We start from the raw sequence: 16,879 nt of genomic DNA on the forward strand, positions 1-16,879 counted from the left end.
TGTGTGTGATTACATTCTTTCCCATTACAGATATCGCCCGTCACGCCGCATAAGCTGATAACGGTCTCACCGAAGAACTAACGAAGTTTGAAGCAGACATTCTCACACATACATACCTACAACATTAAGCAGCGAGTCGAATGAGATTTCAAAAATCTACCACCAACCTCCCATCCACCAAAAAATTAAAACGTCAAAGTCCTAGCAGAGAAACCGTACACGAGAAAGAGCAGCAACCGGAAGGGCTCTATTTATATGAACATGTTGAAAGTTTTAAATCGTTTTTATGTTATTATTTTGTTTGCCTGTGAGCCTAGTAGTAGGGAAAAGTCATTCATTTATTATTTATTGAAGCAGGAGAAACGAAAGGGGCGTCGCAATGTGACCGTAACCCGTTTATTGTATAGGTGCGCGCACGCGTCCAGGTGAGTATTTATTTGAGCTAGAGTACATTCTTACATGGCAAAGATGCAAAAAAAACGAAAAACTTTACTGTATAGCGTCCCATTCCTCTTTAACCAGCTGAAAAAAAATTTACTATACATATACAATCCTATTTCGCGTTAGTAACATTCTTCAAGACTTTCCAAATTAAGATGAAACAGAAACTTTAGACTAAATCAAACATTCGGTACCCACATTTCGGATGAGATACAGATAGAGAGCAATTATCTAGAAAAAAATATGGAACAAGTGTTTATGTAAATTTACTACGAGTATATAACTTTTTTTTTCTCGAAATTTTTTTCACACCGATTACCTTGGTCCTAGAAGTTAGGCGGAAAGTGTCAGCAAAGCGGGGAGAGAGGGGTTCCCTAATCTCCTCGGGGGGATGGTAGCAAAGCCAGCCCGGCCCTAGTCTAGGCTGTATGGAAAAGGGACAGAATTAGATTTTAGTGAGTGATAAAACAAACAAAAACCATCAGAATTACGAGATTTATGCGTAGATATTCGGGGCAGAAGCGGGAAATGGATATAGTGTGTTGCAGATAGCAGAAACCGGAAGAAAAAAAAACATTAAGCATACAGAAACAAGTACAATTTAATGTTAGTTATTTGATTGTAAAAAGAGGAGTAAAATTATAAATTATTAGAGTAGATGGTTGGTTGTGGTGGTACTTTCTTCGAAATGTCCGGGATGTTCGGTCTGAGTGAACACACCGAATGTCAGAAAACATGGCTCTAGTATTCTAATTGGAGGTTAAATCTTTCCTGAAATCACAAAGCAGAATGATATGGCGAAGATTTGTAAAATCGCATTTTCGACTCAACGTGATACCAGCGTAAAGGTTGAGGAATGAGAATGGTAGTCAGTACTCCTGCCTCTAGCGCTCCTTATCTCGCCTGATCCGTAAACCGCAAAAAAGATGATTCGTTTTCGCTTGCTTCTATCACTTCCACGTCCTGCTATCCGAGCTGCCATTATTGCTCTTTTTCCTAGCCTTTGTTTTTCGACAGATTGCTTTTCAAGCTTAACCAGGTCTTGCGCTTGGGACAGGAATTCTGCCGGTGCACCTCCGTCTTGCATAAGAAGCATTTATGTTTATTCCCGTCATAACATATATTCCCCTTCCGATTGAGGAATTTAAGCGAGAAGGGATCATACATTCGCACATTTTGAACGTAATCCCCCGTATGTAACATACGTACCTCCATTGCTTTTCCATTCACATGATGGAAAATTAAATCTTCCAAGTTAAACGTCAATGCACACAGCATCGATTCTTCTGACTTGAACTTGACCTTTATGTACATATTTTGATTGAATTATGTTAGAATATTCTAAATCCGATATCTCGAATATTTCACTTAGGGGCTTATTACGGATGTCACTTCACGGTGAAAACTTGTCACTTGTCGTCACGTTGATTTGATTCCCATTTGATTTGTACAGTAATCACGGCTCTTATTATGAGTATCACTTGCTTATCACCGTGTAGTGACACCCGTAATAAGGCCCTTAGAGTAGTGAACATTTGTTCAAGCTCGTAATTCTTAAGTTTTCCTTTGTACGGGACACCAAAAATTAAGTCTGAAATCTAAAATAATGGCAATGTCCCAGAGTTTTGAAAATTTGTCAAGTCCAAGCTGGTGATAATATTCTTAAGCCTTGGTCACGTGACTATTTGTCAACTTTTACTATCTCCAAATGTTGTTTGATGGCAGAATCTCCTGGAACACCACCAGATTTTTTTTTTTTTTTTTTTTTGAAATAATGTAATGTTTAAAGTTCTTGGGGGAGGTTGTTCATTGAAACTTCCGGTCCGCTTCGTAGCATAGTGCTTGCTAAGAGGTGCCAGGTGGTAACCCACTGATTACCTGACGATCGGCCAAATTTGGAAGACGTCTGCATTGAATTGCCTCACATTGTAATATTCCGCCCACTATATCACAATCAATTGCGAGTAGCTGAGCGGAATGGAGACAAGGAAAGCATTTGGTACAGGACCAAGTCTCTCCCGGCTGGCGCCAAAACAATGAACCTGGAAGCAACTGGATCAAGTTTTCATGGGGCACGAAATGATCCTGTTGCATGGCTTGGAGCTTGGGGGGGGGGGGGGGGTTTGGTGCTAATGTTTAATTTGTTTTTTTTTATAATTTCAGGTGTTAAGGTGGTTCGCTGCCTCTGGATAGTGGGCTTGACGGTGGTTCAGCAAGAATAATATTGAGACATACGGAAATGCAACAAACGTGTCAAATTAACTGCATTGGTAACGAAAACACAGAAGAGCGTACACTGCCCATAATCGCATATCAATCCCATATGGATAGGAAATCAAGCAAAGATGGGACTGATATGCGATTATGGGTAGTACACCTGATGTCACACACTAAGGTGATGGTAATAAGGTCGGTGATAATATGACATTTACACAAAAGCGGAGATCAAATCAGATTGGTCAACGTATCAAAATTCGAAACTTCGATTAAAACGTGGAATCTGTGCAGCACCAGTGGAGAACACTCAAAAGCTGCAGGTCTCATCAACCGCTGCCTGCGGTATATAACTTATGGCTGGAGGCCTCACAAATGGATCTCAGATGTAAATGTCATCAGAAGCCGATAGCAATAGAAACGAAGTCTGCAGGCAAGCGTTTGATTATGAATTAAATCCGCCAGAACATCGCAGCAAAGGCAAATACTAAGGCGGCGGAGCGTCAACAAGGAAATTAAGCAAGCCGATAGGAATTTGACCTGGGCCCAGGTCAAGCAGCTGCCCAGAATGGAAGTCATTCACTTTGGCCCTGTGCACCTCTGGAGGTTCCCAGGTATTTGAGTACGACGACGATGCACGTTGCCCCTTAGAACGGAATGAAAGCGAACAAACCTGATGTTGCACAACAAGCCGGCGTTTTTTTTTTTTTTTTTTTTCAGCAAAACAACAAAATCCTCTATCGTTCTTTTTTATTCTTTTAATCTCTTACTATCCCCTAATCGGACGCTAGTGGGACCAAAAAGCCTGCTAGTGAAAGGAAAGTCGTTATGCTATACGGTCTAGCATAGGCCACGACCAGCCAGCCAGGGTGTGAACTGAGCAATAACAATAACAATAATGTAATGTTCAAAGTTCTTTGATGGTGGGCGTTGGCCAGATTTGGATTTTTCAGACATAATCCTAAATAGGACCTAGATTATTTAAAACTCTAGTAACCTCAAGTCCGTGCTCTATCACAATGTTTCATTGTGATTAATCAACACTCAATGGGTAAAATATCAAAGTTGGGGTGATTTTGAAAGAAAGAGAACTTGGAGTGTATAGCGCACTGCCCATTGGACAATTCTGAAGCCTGGCCAATTGAGTGGGTTATGGGTTTATTTGATTGAACGTCATTTCCAATTTATATATTGATACATTCAAACCATTGGCATTTGGTCATTGAGGCGAGGGGGGCGACACATCTAAATCTCAATTTTAGATGCTCAATAAAGCGAATAAATCTTCGAAAAATCTTCTTTCATTTCTGGCATCTACTTGCATCGCGCATCATCTTTTTGCAGGAAATCTTTAAAATCGTGATAAATCTTCTTTCTATCTACTCAGCGTACGCGCAGCTAGCCACAGCAAAACACAATATTTCCTGCATCGTAGATAGAGTCGTCCCCCTCGCATTGAGGTAAGACAGAGATAGGATGCGGAGGGCCCGCTTAGGATGAGCGTAACCTAAGATTTGGTTTCGATTTATGAAATGGTTCAGATAGGCTAGAAATGACAGGTTCATAGTGAGATAATGTACCACATGTTGCCCGTTCACTGATCAAAATCAGATTCACATCGTCAGGCCCTGCCCAAGAATAAGGGGATTGACGATGTTTTGCCAAGTTTTACTTTGCATTTGCATATAATCGAAGACTACAAATCAAGAAGGCTGGCAACTCTGCTAAAAATCAGAAGACAGTAAAGGGAACGCCTTTTCTGAGCAAAAGTGAAACCTGTATGTGTTAGTGAGATGAAATTTTTTGTTCGCTGTGAGAAATTTTTTGTTTGCTGTAAGAATTGTCATTCTAAAGTAAAAATAAACAACAAAACTAAAACAAATCCTACGCTGCACGGTAACAGTCAAATACCCTTTTATGAGTAAAAGTTAACCCATTTTTAATAAAAGTGGCTTTACTCATTAATGAGCAAATTATTTTAACAAAAACGAGTTTCTGCTTACAGTAGCTACAGTTACTACTTAATTGGCATACTAAATTACGCATTAATTAGTAGTGCCACTTTTATTGACAATGGGTTCACTTTTACTCATAAATGGATGTTAGGTTCTTACCGAGGGGGACGACTCTATCTACGATGCAGGAAATATTGTGTTTTTTTTTTAAGTAGATAGAAAAAAGATTTATCACGATTTTGAAGATTTCCTGCAAAAAGATGATGCACGATGCAAGTAGATGTGAGAAATGAAAAAAGATTTTTCGAAGATTTATTAGCTAGTGTGAGATTTTTTGAGCATCTAGAATTGAGATTTAGATGTGTCGCCCCCCTCGGTTCTTACAATGCACATGACAGTATTCGCTAGTGTGTGTAAAATTATATTATTAGTGTAGTGTTCGTGAGATCCTGCTTGGAGAACTCAATTGACGAGTGCACGGATGGATTTGAGTTCACTCACTCGACAAAAAGTGACACAACAGCGGGGCCCTGTTTACTAAAAATGAACATATATGTGTTCATTTTTAGTAAACAGGGCCCCGCTGTTGTGTCACTTTTTGTCGAGTGAGTGAACTCAAATCCATCCGTGCACTCGTCAATGATGTTGTGTGTTAATTCACGAGTGCATTCATCAGTTCATTTTGTTCAGCAAAAGGCTCTCCTACACGGTAAGAAAAAAGTACCCAACGACCAGTTCACTTTTACCTACTTTTGACTAGTTTGTCTCCTTTTTTACTTCTAATGTTGTCAACAACGGAGGAGCAAAACCACCCAACGTAGTAAAGTGTGGGAGCCCAACGTTGAGTATAATCATATTTACCTACTGTTGGATACAACTAACTTACTTTTGGTTAAAAGGCTATTGGAAAATTCCATACGATCTACACACAAGTAAATGAAAATTACTTTAACCCGCTTTACCTACTTTTGGGTTCCTGCACTATAGCAAAGATGAATACTAAGATGAAACGGTCGGAAGAAAAACTTTCTATTTTAGTGTCTTCTTTCACGGTCCCTTTCATCCAATGAGAACCCCCCGTATTCAAGGTAATTTTGTGGTTTTGCTGCCCCCTCGGAATAGATGAAATTTTGCGCTCATTTTTATCAAAACAATCACACCAAAATCAGAGATGTCCCATTTTTTAATTACTCGATTAACAACTAATCGATTATTTTTTGTTCGCTGTGCTGCCATTTTTCCCCGAATGAGAGTGCAGCACATGTTTGAAACGATCGGTGATGATCCTATGGAGATGTTAATGCTTATATCGGCATGATCTAACCGATTATAAATAGTTTACTTTTCGGTTCGTTAATCGATTAAACGATTATTCGAATGAAAATCGGACATCACTAGATGAATGTGAAACGTCATTTCAAATATAAGGCCGTTCATGAATAATGATACAATTTGAAAGGGACCGGGGCTAACCACAAATTACGTCTCCATGGTAACTGAAATAAGCACGAGTGTTCACCGGTTGACTATAGTGCCGAGATGAGTGAAAAGAACTTAATTTTGGGTACATTTTTCTAACCGTGTAGGCTCTAAAAGGATAGGAATGACGTCATTTACCGGAGTACCTTACCTTATATAGCGTACACCGTGCACTCAATGACGTTTCACCGTTGTTGTTTATGTTTATACTGATGCAGCTTTCTGTTTGTCACAGCGGTGCCAGATATACAGATATGTCTGTATTTATACAGATATTTGAAGTTTCGTACAGACCCAATACAGACTACAGACATTATACAGATATTTGAAAATTAATACAGATTTTGTACAGATTTTTAACAATTGGTTCCTGAAATTTAACATAAAATAAACAAATTTATTTTCGAAATTTGAACAGCTGCAAGCAATTATGGACTTGAAACCATTGAAAATGCTCCACCCGGCTACCACACGCTGGTTGTCATTAAAGCAGGTGGTGAAACAGATGATAGAAAGGCTTCCAGCTCTCAGAGTATACTTAAATTATACTAATTCGAATGTGGACTTGATGCCGTGAAGATGAAAGAAATCAGCGGTATGTTGGAGAACCCCATGACGGAGCTTTGCTTGAGGTTTTTGGAATTTGTTCTACCAAAAGTTAACAAACTAAACCGCTTGTTCCAATCGGAAGCGCCTTAAATATTCCGACTCAATTCTGAGCTAGTTCGTTTGCTTAAGGAAATCCTCGATAATTTCATGAGACCAGACTACATTGCGAAACTTGAAGACCTGAGTTCGTTAATTTTGCAACCCAGAAACTACGGTGGAAAAGGTTTATATGGGTACTGGCGTACAAAAACATTTGGATGATGTTTTGTCATCCAATAGCATCAAGCTTGAGGATGTTCATCACTTCAGACCAATGGCGATGAACTTCTACATAACGCTTGTAAATCAAATCGGGAAACGTATCAATATGGATGATATGATTCTCGTAAACCATTGCCAGGTTTTTGAGGTAGGGAATTGACCCAAAAAATCTCAAAAATAAAACGCGGATGTTCCCAAATGTTATCAACGAATTCGAAATGCAAATGGTAGACGACGACTTCCGCGAGATGAGAAACATGAATATGCCAATGGATACTAATGTTGATGATGGTGTTGAATTCTGGGGAGTGGTACTGACCACCAAACGGGTGAATGGCGAAATCGCTTTTCCTTATCTCAGACGAATTGTGCCAACCCTACTTGCATTGCCACACTCCTCAGCGGCAGTAGAAATGATGTTTTCGTCGATCACCCTAAACAAAACTAAACTGCATAACAGGATGGATGCAGTTATGATGCAGGGAATCCTAGCGTCCAAGAAATATGGAAAAGCCACAGACAAACAGACATAACACATTGAATATTTCTCACTGTAAAACATCGTCGCAAAAACATTACCGCCATCTGTTGAGTACACTGTGGTGGGTAGTACGCTGAACAGATGGCGGTAGTGTGTAAACGTCAAACGCAAGGGAATGGACTATGCGCGCCACAGGTGGCGGTACTACCAACTACGATACTTTTAAATTGACCGTTAAATGCTTGTTCGATGAACAACTTGCGAGAGTTATGTCTGTTTATCTGTGGAAAAGCCATTAAAATAAAAAAGCCATTAAATTAAAAATCATAAAAACAGTTTTTCGACTATTTTCAAGCAACATGTATGATAAGACTAAATAATAAAATCTGTTCGGTAGGTTCTGATCATTTCTCATTTATTTTTATTTGAAATAATAGATTTTCCCTTCTTCTAGCCTTACCCACATGCCAATATTTCTTTTTAACGTTGTCACTTAATTCCGACGGTTCGGTACATGGACCTTGAACGGGATTTTAATTTTTTTTAATCGCGTGATTTTAAACAGCAAAATGCTTTTTAAGTTTTGACTTCGTATTTTTTCTACTAAGAATACAAATTTTAAAAACCGCAAAAACGCACTTTATTAAGTTTAAAAATGCTTATTTTTTTAGTTTAGTGTGTAGCGAGTAATTTTATAGCCAAAATACATGTGGGAAATATGAAATCTCCAATGCAGTGATTTTTCTAGAATACAGACATATTTTTTGACACTCATACAGACTTTTGAAAACATCATCTGGCATCTCTGGTTTGTCATCAGTTTTGCGTAATTTTTTGTTTTTGGCTTCGGCATTGGCCGTTCGTCTATTACAAAATCCGGCAGCAAATCTTACCAGGCTCATGGCGAATCAAGTGAAAACGACCACGGAACGTTTATATTGATATCTAGAGTCGGTGTATAATGAGTCACGCCAAGAGAAAAACAGTTGAACTCGCATCACGGTTTTCGAAAGATTCCAATTCTTTTCACTTGGCAACAGAGGACTTCTACAACAACTTCAAATGACTTCTAGCGAGAGAAAAAATACTGCGGCTGTAGTAAATTATTATATCAGTGATTTTGTCAAATTATCTTAACAAAAAATAGTAGAAATTCTCATTACTAATCATTACCGAGCGTATCCCATGACAATTTAACGCTCACTGCGTGTTTATGCTCATTTCTTCGATTATATTTTATATTTTATTGCAATACCTTTCGTGAACCTTTCATAGCATCGTAATGTTTATTTACTTTGCACGATAGGTAGCCGTTTTGACAGTTCAATAGGTAGACTTGGCTTCACTCTTGGCGTGACTCATTATACACCGACTCTATTGATATCATGTACCAAGGTACCAAGTAATGTCGAATTTAGGAGGACAAGGAGTGAACTTCGGTGGTGACGGCCAGCCAAATCAAGTGTTGTGTTCCACCAAGGATGCACGGAGGCTTATACCAACAATCAATACGAAACTAAAGATTTTAAATTGGCTCACTACTTGACTAGCCTATTGGTCCCAAGCAAACGATTAACGTATCCCATTCTAGTCGAAATTATAGTACTACGCAATGTTTGTTTTGATTCGCTATGAAAGTTTGACAGATAAAATGAAGGGTTATTGGTTTTTCCTATGTTTCGAGGGGTGAATCGATTAGCTTGGGACCGAAGAGAGTACCAGAGCTGAGCCAAAAAGTTGAGCACGTTATTTCGGGACCTTCTAGGCTTAGAGTTACCTCTATGCTTATACCAACAATCAATACGAAACTAAAACGCTGTCCAGACTGGAGAGTTATAACTTGTTATAACGGTTGTCAAATAATTGCAACACAGAAACGACCATCAAGATAGCGCTATAACATGTTATAACCATAGAGGTAACTCTAAGACCACTGGGTCCCGAAGAAAATCATTATTATTTTTGGCTCACTCAGTACCAGAACAACGGTCCCAAGCAGTCCCAAGCTATTTCACTCACCCCTGCATGTTCTGCATGAGTTCACACACCCCTGATGTTATCTGTCAAACTTTCATAGCGAATCAAAACAAACATAGTGTAGTAATAGAATTTAAACTAGAATAGGGTACGTTAATCGTTTGCTTGGGACCAATAGGCTACTAAAGTGGTGAGCCAATTTAAAATCGTTAGTTTCGTATTGATTGTTGTTATAACTCTGTAGTCTGAACGTACTTTAACGATTTTAAATTGGCTCACCACTTTAGTAACCTATTGGTCCCAAGCAAACGATTAACGTACCCTATTCTAGTTGAAATTCTATTACTACACTATGTTTGTTTTGATTCGCTATGAAAGTTTGACAGATGACATCAGGGGTGTGTGGATTCATGCAGAACATGCAGGGGTGAGTGAAATAGCTTGGGACTGCTTGGGACCGTTGTTCTGGTACTGAGTGAGCCAAAAATAATAATGATTTTCTTCGGGACCCAGTGGTCTTAGAGTTACCTCTATGGTATTAGGCGTGTCGATGTTTTTTTTTTTAATTTCGTGTTGGTAAAAGACAGGCTACAGTCATCCCACCCAGATAAGACCCCCACCCCGTTCTTCAACTTTGATTATTTTTCCTTGTTTTACATGTGCATTTGCGTGTTCATAAATAAATAGAGAATAATAATTGAGAACAGGTAATGATTACCATTCTGTATCCTCTTTTCGACAGAGATACACTTGCCGATAGATTTCCGAGTCCGGCAAAATTTTTTACATTAAATTGGAATCAATCAACACAGATGCACAGCATTTGATAAATAGTTGGAAAAATAATTCAAACAAATGTTTACCGTTCTTTGAAGTATGATTGGATCCTTTCTAACACTTCCGTTTCAAATGAATCTATTGACTCGGATTTCAAATTGTTCGTTTTGCTGGATGGCATGAATTGATCCAAGCCTGCATCACGAATGGTGTTGGCCAGCTTCAGAATTAGTTTTTTCTCCCCTCTGAGAAAAGTAAATTTTCCCGGGTTTTGGGCGTAAATCCCGAGGGGCGCGACACTACTAGATCTCAAGATTAAATGCTTAACAAATCTCCCTCTAGCGAATCAATCTTCGAAAAATCTTCTTTCATTTCTCGCATCTACTTGCATTGCACATCATCTTTTTGCAGGAAATCTTCAGAATCATCGTCAATCTTCTTTCTATCTACTCAGCGTGCACGCAGCTAGTCACAACAAAACACATTTTTTCCTGCATCGTAGATAGAGTCGTCCCCCTCGGTAAATCCCGTATATTTCACGCATTCATGTTCTTTTTATCAAAGAACCAAATATTCAAATTAAAAAAAAATTGGGATAAAGTGAAGGGAATAACTTACCTTTCGTATGAAATCCATTTTTCATTAAACGAATGTCAAATGTACACTTAAAACCCAAAATAGTAATAGTCAAAAACAAAAAAAAACAACTGTCAGACTAAGTATGACATTCACCAATATCACAAATATTAAAATATTTAATATTTCCACCATCGGTATTGATGCTTATACTTGGAGCTGGCCTTGCCCTAGAGTTTTATTTATTTTCGGTGGACATTGGCCAAATCCTAAAAAGGACCTACCTCAGGACCTACCTAGAATATTTAATAGTTTAATAACCTCAAGGCCGCGCTCGGTCACAATTTGTATTGTGATTAATCCACACTCAATGGTAAACTATGAAATTTTAGATTTGTTTGTTATTAATATCTTTTGCATTGCAGCTCGCGAGTAGAGTCGGTGTATAATGAGTCACGCCAAGAGTGAAGCCAAGTCTACCTATTGAACTGTCAAACCGGCTACCTATCGTGTAAAGTAAACAAACATTACGGCGCTATGAAAGGTCCACGAAAGGTATTGCAATAAAATATAAAATATCAACACGCAGTGAGCATTAAATTGTCATGGGATACGTTTGGTAATGATCAGTAATGCAAATTTCTACTATTTTTGTTAAGATAATTTGACAAAATCACTGATATGATGATTTACTACAGCCGCTATTTTTTTTCACGCTAGAAGTCATTTGAAGTTGATGTATAGAAGTCCTCTGTTGCCAAGTGAAAAGAAAGGGAATCTTTCGAAAACCGTGATGCGAGTTCAACTGTTTTTCTCTTGGCGTGACTCATTATACACCGACTCTACTCGCGAGCAATGAGATGTATACATATCATTGAGCAACGTCGATGCGGAATGATGGGCAAGATAATTTTCGCTTTTCTTTGCGTTTCAAGCGATGCGGCACATGTGGCATAATTTGCTTAGGGTTGATGCATATATTGTGTCACGCTCTAGGAGGGGGGGGGGGGACTTGATCAACCTGAAGTCTTGGAAAATTCCAGAGAGCATTACTAATATCTTCGTCTATATGGAGATCTTTTGAATATTTCCTGCTGTCTAGGAAGGATGGCTCGATAAATATCCTGTGAATTATACAACGTTTCCTGAACATCTACAAAACTCCCTTGAGTTTAAAAAAATTTCCTCAACTTCTACGAGGTTCCCTGAATTTATTCCAAAATCCATGTTTTTTTTAGTTCTGCGAAGATTTCTGGACATATTTGCACATCTACAAATATTTTTGAACACCAGGAAAGTTCCTTGAAATTGAACGAAGTTCCCAAAACGTCAAAGAAGTTCATGGAGCTTTTTTTGAGGAAGATCTCTGACAATCTGCAACGAAGTTCCCTAAGCTGAAGCGAGGATTCCTGAAGTTCTTAGAAGTATATTGAACTATTTTTAGATCTGCTACAAAATTCCTTCTACAACGTTTGTTGCACTTCTACCAACAATCAATACGAAACTAACGATTTTAAATTGGCTCACTACTTGACTAGCCTATTGGTCCCAAGCAAACGATTAACGTATCCCATTCTAGTCGAAATTCTAGTACTACGCAATGTTTGTTTTGATTCGCTATGAAAGTTTGACAGATAAAATGAGGGGTTATTGGTTTTTCCTATGTTTCAAGGGGTGAATCGATTAGCTTGGGACCGAAGAGAGTACCAGAGCTGAGCCAAAAAGTTGAGCACGTTATTTCGGGACCTTCTAGTCTTACAGTTACATCTATGCTTCTACGTTTCTCGTAAAGTTCCATGAATGAAATTTCTTGAATTTGTACGGAATTTCCACAACTAAGTATTCCAATGGGACTTCAAAATAGTGCCCTGAAATTATATAGAGAGGACTTTAAAAAAACCGTTATTTGAGCTTCAATTTTATTAATCGCTGTTAAATAGTAACATCGACTTGACAAGCTTGACAAAATACCGGCTTCTAAAAAAACACCAAAAATTCTAGGGGGTGCCAAGATAATTCTGGAGGCGGCCTCCGGCTACGCCAATGTTGGTATTACCCTAGCTTAAGGCCGCCCGTAGACCGACAGGTAAGCCAGGTAGCTTATAAATATTTAAAAAGACTAAGTCTGGGATATCAAACGTCCTATTCCGGATATAGGGGAAATGTTTCTAATGTTGGCCTATGAATCTAAGATTGGGCCCATTGCTAAAAGTCTGCTATTTATCAATTTTATCTACATGAACGCGTCATTGGGACGGTGTACTAATGGATATTTTTGGTCGCTATTGAAAATTTAGTCGATTGCTGAATTTATGTATGGGCCCAAATTAGGGGCATTACGGGGGACGACTCTATCTACGATGCAGAAAAGATTGTGTTTTGCTGTGGCTAGCTGCACGCACGCTGAGTAGGTAGAAGGTAGATTTATGTCGATTTTGAAGATTTCCTGCAAAAAGATTAAGCACGATGCAAGTAAATGCGAGAAATGAAAAATGATTTTTCGAAGATTGATTCGCTAGTGTGAGATTTTTTGAGCATCTAGAATTGAGATTTAGATGTGTCGTCCCCCTCGGGCATTACATCCATTTCTCCTACACTGAAACAAGTGTTGTAGTAACAACAAACAGCAAATTGCTTTTAGAAATACCATTCACGAAATCAGTCAATTTAAAGAAATGTATTGTTGAAAATACAGTAAATGTTGAAGAAAATACTATGCACCAATGCAGTTTGTCAGTCATTTTTGCAGTACTTTTGTATTTAAATTGAAAACATTTATGTAATGAAATTAAGTAAGACATGCATTCTTGCTCATCGCATTGTTGTCAGTTTAAACATGCACATAGTAAAAATAAACCAAAATAGCGATAATTTCAACCGTCAAAATTGTCTCTGGTTCGTGATTCGACAAACGGAGCTCATGAGAACGCCGTATTGAAAATTCATTTTTGTTTTGCAAGTTGCTCGATACGGTTTGTGTTGTTTTTATCAGTTTCAATCTTCTGTTTTACTTATGAACGGAAACGGTGAAGAAAAAGTGGAAACTATAATCGAAGAAATTCTGGCAGATCTAGCACTAAAGGGGGGTCTCAAATAATGAATGTTGTTACGTTTGTTTATTTTTTTTATTTTAATATGATCTACTTTCAGAATGTGACGAAATTCCAGAGCTTCGTGAGCTTACTTATTGTGAATAAGTGGGTATTGGAAGCCTTCATGTAATGAATCTTAATTGGTAATCCGATTCGTATGTCCAACGATCAGCGAAACAGTTAGATTAGACTTGAATCACAGACAAACAGACGTAACACTTCATTGTGTATCTTCGTTCACGTATTTAACGGTTGATTTGAATATTATCAGTTCCGCGAACTACTCGCCGCAGCGCTGGCATCGGATCTTTTTGACGTTTCTATACATTCTATAGAACCGGTGCCCTTAGATTTTTTCGCAAATTTTCTCACACGCACGTCTCTTGCCGATGATATGTGCTAACCTCTCAGTATCTTCTAACTGTCTCATATAACATTCTATAGAACTTTTATGCAATATTGTTTGCGAGTTAGCGAACAAGCTTGTTTTCCGCGAGAAGCCAGAGAATGTCGTTACTGAGGACCTATGTTTTGAGATACTATGTTTTCAAGAAAAACTTTTTCAAAGAGTTACGTCTGTTTGTCTGTGCTTGAATACTTTTTATATAGTCAATGTTATGACATAGTGTTGAAGAATATTTGTATGAATTCTGAAACCATTCAATAAACAAACAAAAGTCATAAACTATTAACCATTTAATACTAAAAATGAAAACAAACCCTTTAATTCCCTGGGCATTGGCATAACCTTGAGGATTGCTTAACTGCAACCAGGTCCCAGGGCTTGTCTGTATCTTTACATTTTGAAAGATGCACACTAGTGATGCCAGTTGTGATGTAGCGGACCAAAGTTTGTTTTGATTTAACTACTAGCCAAAATTAAATAATTATGTAGTTTAGAATTATAGTATAAAATATGAATAGTTTCTTTTAAATAATTGAGTGTAATAGTTACAAAAATGTAAAAAATTAATTTTCATTATTTGGCTCAAAACTTTTGGAATGCTACATCACACAGATACTATCTTTGAATTTGGCTTGATCGAGTGGCGATTTTGTTTTCTCTTTTCTTTTATTTAGATCAATACGATGCAGTTTTGAAGAAAACAACGATATCAACTATATTCCTTCTCGGATGAAGACAGCGAAGATGATTTCCTTATGAGCGAATTTGAAGACGACGAGAGCGCAAACAAAACGACTGTTCTACCGCAAATCACTCTTTACTACTACTATTCAATATTACTTCCTCGATTTCTCGTAAAATAGTCAGTCATTCATCGGTTTCATTTATTAGCATTCAGTGGAGTTTTTGCTTTTACTAACAACTTCCCATACTTTTCACCAACCTCGATCATTATTAACAGGTAAATATTCATTTTATTAAATTACTATATTATACTGTCATTACTGTTAACACTATCATTGCAACTAATTCAATTAGGCATATTTAATTGACCTGCATCGGGTTATTATTTTGCATGTAATGATATGGGAAAAGGGGGGACTCACGATTCAGCATGGAGAGTGTATGGGAGCCGTTCTAGGGGTTGGTTGGGGCATGTGGTTCATTTTAGACATTATAGTCTGACGTGAGAACCATGTTCCACTCAAGTTCTGGAATTTGGCCTTGAGACTTGAGATCTGGCCTTCATAAGACCCCCTTCTGTCTCGCAAAATCAAAATCAAAATCAAAATCAAAAATGAAAACAAACCCTTTAATTCTACTACCAAGGTGCTTAACCAGAAAACCCCGTAACGTGGGTAGATCACCTTTTCGTGGTACGTTACGGGATGTAAGATCTACCACCGACTCCTAGTCCTGACTACTTCAAACTAGGGGAACAGGTTTTTTTTCAGTAATCAAAGGAACACATCTTAGTCCTTGTTACTTTTTATGCCTTGTTGATAGTGATAAGTCCTCGGGTTGCCTGGACCGAGGATGATATTGAAACAAGGAAAAAATGAGTTAGTTAGTCTTCACCTATGTATGTGATTCCTAATCTTCTATTCGTTGTTCTTAACTCGGCTCTGTAAAGTTTATTCGATTGAGCCTGTACAAATAAATTAATATAAAAAAAAATATTCGTTGTTCCCTAGTTTGAAGTGGTAAGACTAACAAATCCAAATTTGACTGACAAAGGGGCGCGCCTTTGGAGGGTGTTTCAACACTCCGAAGGGTATAAATAGCGGAACCTTTCAGTTAGAATCGATTCCGTGCGATGAAGGCAAGAATGACAACTGTATCAAAACCGAATACTTCATCATTTCTCAATAGTGATGGAGTAATACGACATGCACTAAACTAAGGACACGGGATATACTACAATAGATCAAATTACTGGTCGCAGTGGTGTTATGTCCCGAACAGATGAAAAAAAAAACAAATGTTTTAAAAAATACCATACCACACGCAGTTCAATTTACCACAAAACATGCTGGTTTTAAACACACCTGATTTTTGAACTATTGACTTGGAATGATTGTCAAGACTCTTGACTCAAGAGCACTATGAAGCATAGTAGTTTTTACTCAAACTTATTGACATTATTGTCATGGTAAAATTCACAACTTTCAGTTTTAAATCAATGTATCAATGTATTTTCAACTGCGGAACTACTCTCAGTGTATATTTTTTCTTAAATAATTTCTAAGTGTAATCTATCATATTATAATATTCGATTCAATTACTCAGTGGATTTCTCTGTATAGGGTATTTGAGAGAGTAAGATAAATGCCACAAGATAGATTTTTTTTTTAAATCTCGATTTATTTTTCCAAGGGACGTATCATCATTTGTAAACAATACATCTATAAAAATATGTTTTCTATCGCATCATGAATGAAAGTTGGACTCAAATTACACAGAAAAAAATGGTTTCACATGTAAGTTTTCTTTAGAAAAATTGGAAAATAAAAATTATTTAATTAGATTTTCGATATCTTTTTCCAACATATTAAGAAAAATAAAATCGTATGTTTTTTCGGGTAAAGCTGTTACCGAAAATAATAAAAAA

At 37.7% G+C, this 16,879-nt stretch overlaps 2 protein-coding genes across 2 annotated transcripts in view; one reads left to right on the top strand and one right to left on the bottom strand.

Annotated features, from left to right (window-relative positions):
- Positions 1-1,100, top strand: part of Usp15-31 (Ubiquitin specific protease 15/31) — a 32,657-nt gene extending 31,557 nt beyond the window's left edge. Inside the window, exon 6 of the mRNA XM_065236833.1 lies at positions 31-1,100. Coding sequence (XP_065092905.1) covers positions 31-81 — 51 coding nt within the window. The 3' untranslated portion in view covers positions 82-1,100. The remainder of the gene's footprint in view (positions 1-30) is intronic.
- The window catches only part of Xxylt (Xyloside xylosyltransferase), a 302,336-nt gene that overhangs the window by 150,166 nt on the left and 135,291 nt on the right, over positions 1-16,879 (bottom strand). The window lies entirely within an intron of this gene.

The sequence above is a fragment of the Ochlerotatus camptorhynchus genome, unplaced genomic scaffold (assembly GCF_037179485.1).
Source record: "Ochlerotatus camptorhynchus isolate MF236.1 unplaced genomic scaffold, CSIRO-AGI_Acam_v1.1 ptg000577l, whole genome shotgun sequence".
NCBI lineage: Eukaryota > Metazoa > Arthropoda > Insecta > Diptera > Culicidae > Ochlerotatus > Ochlerotatus camptorhynchus.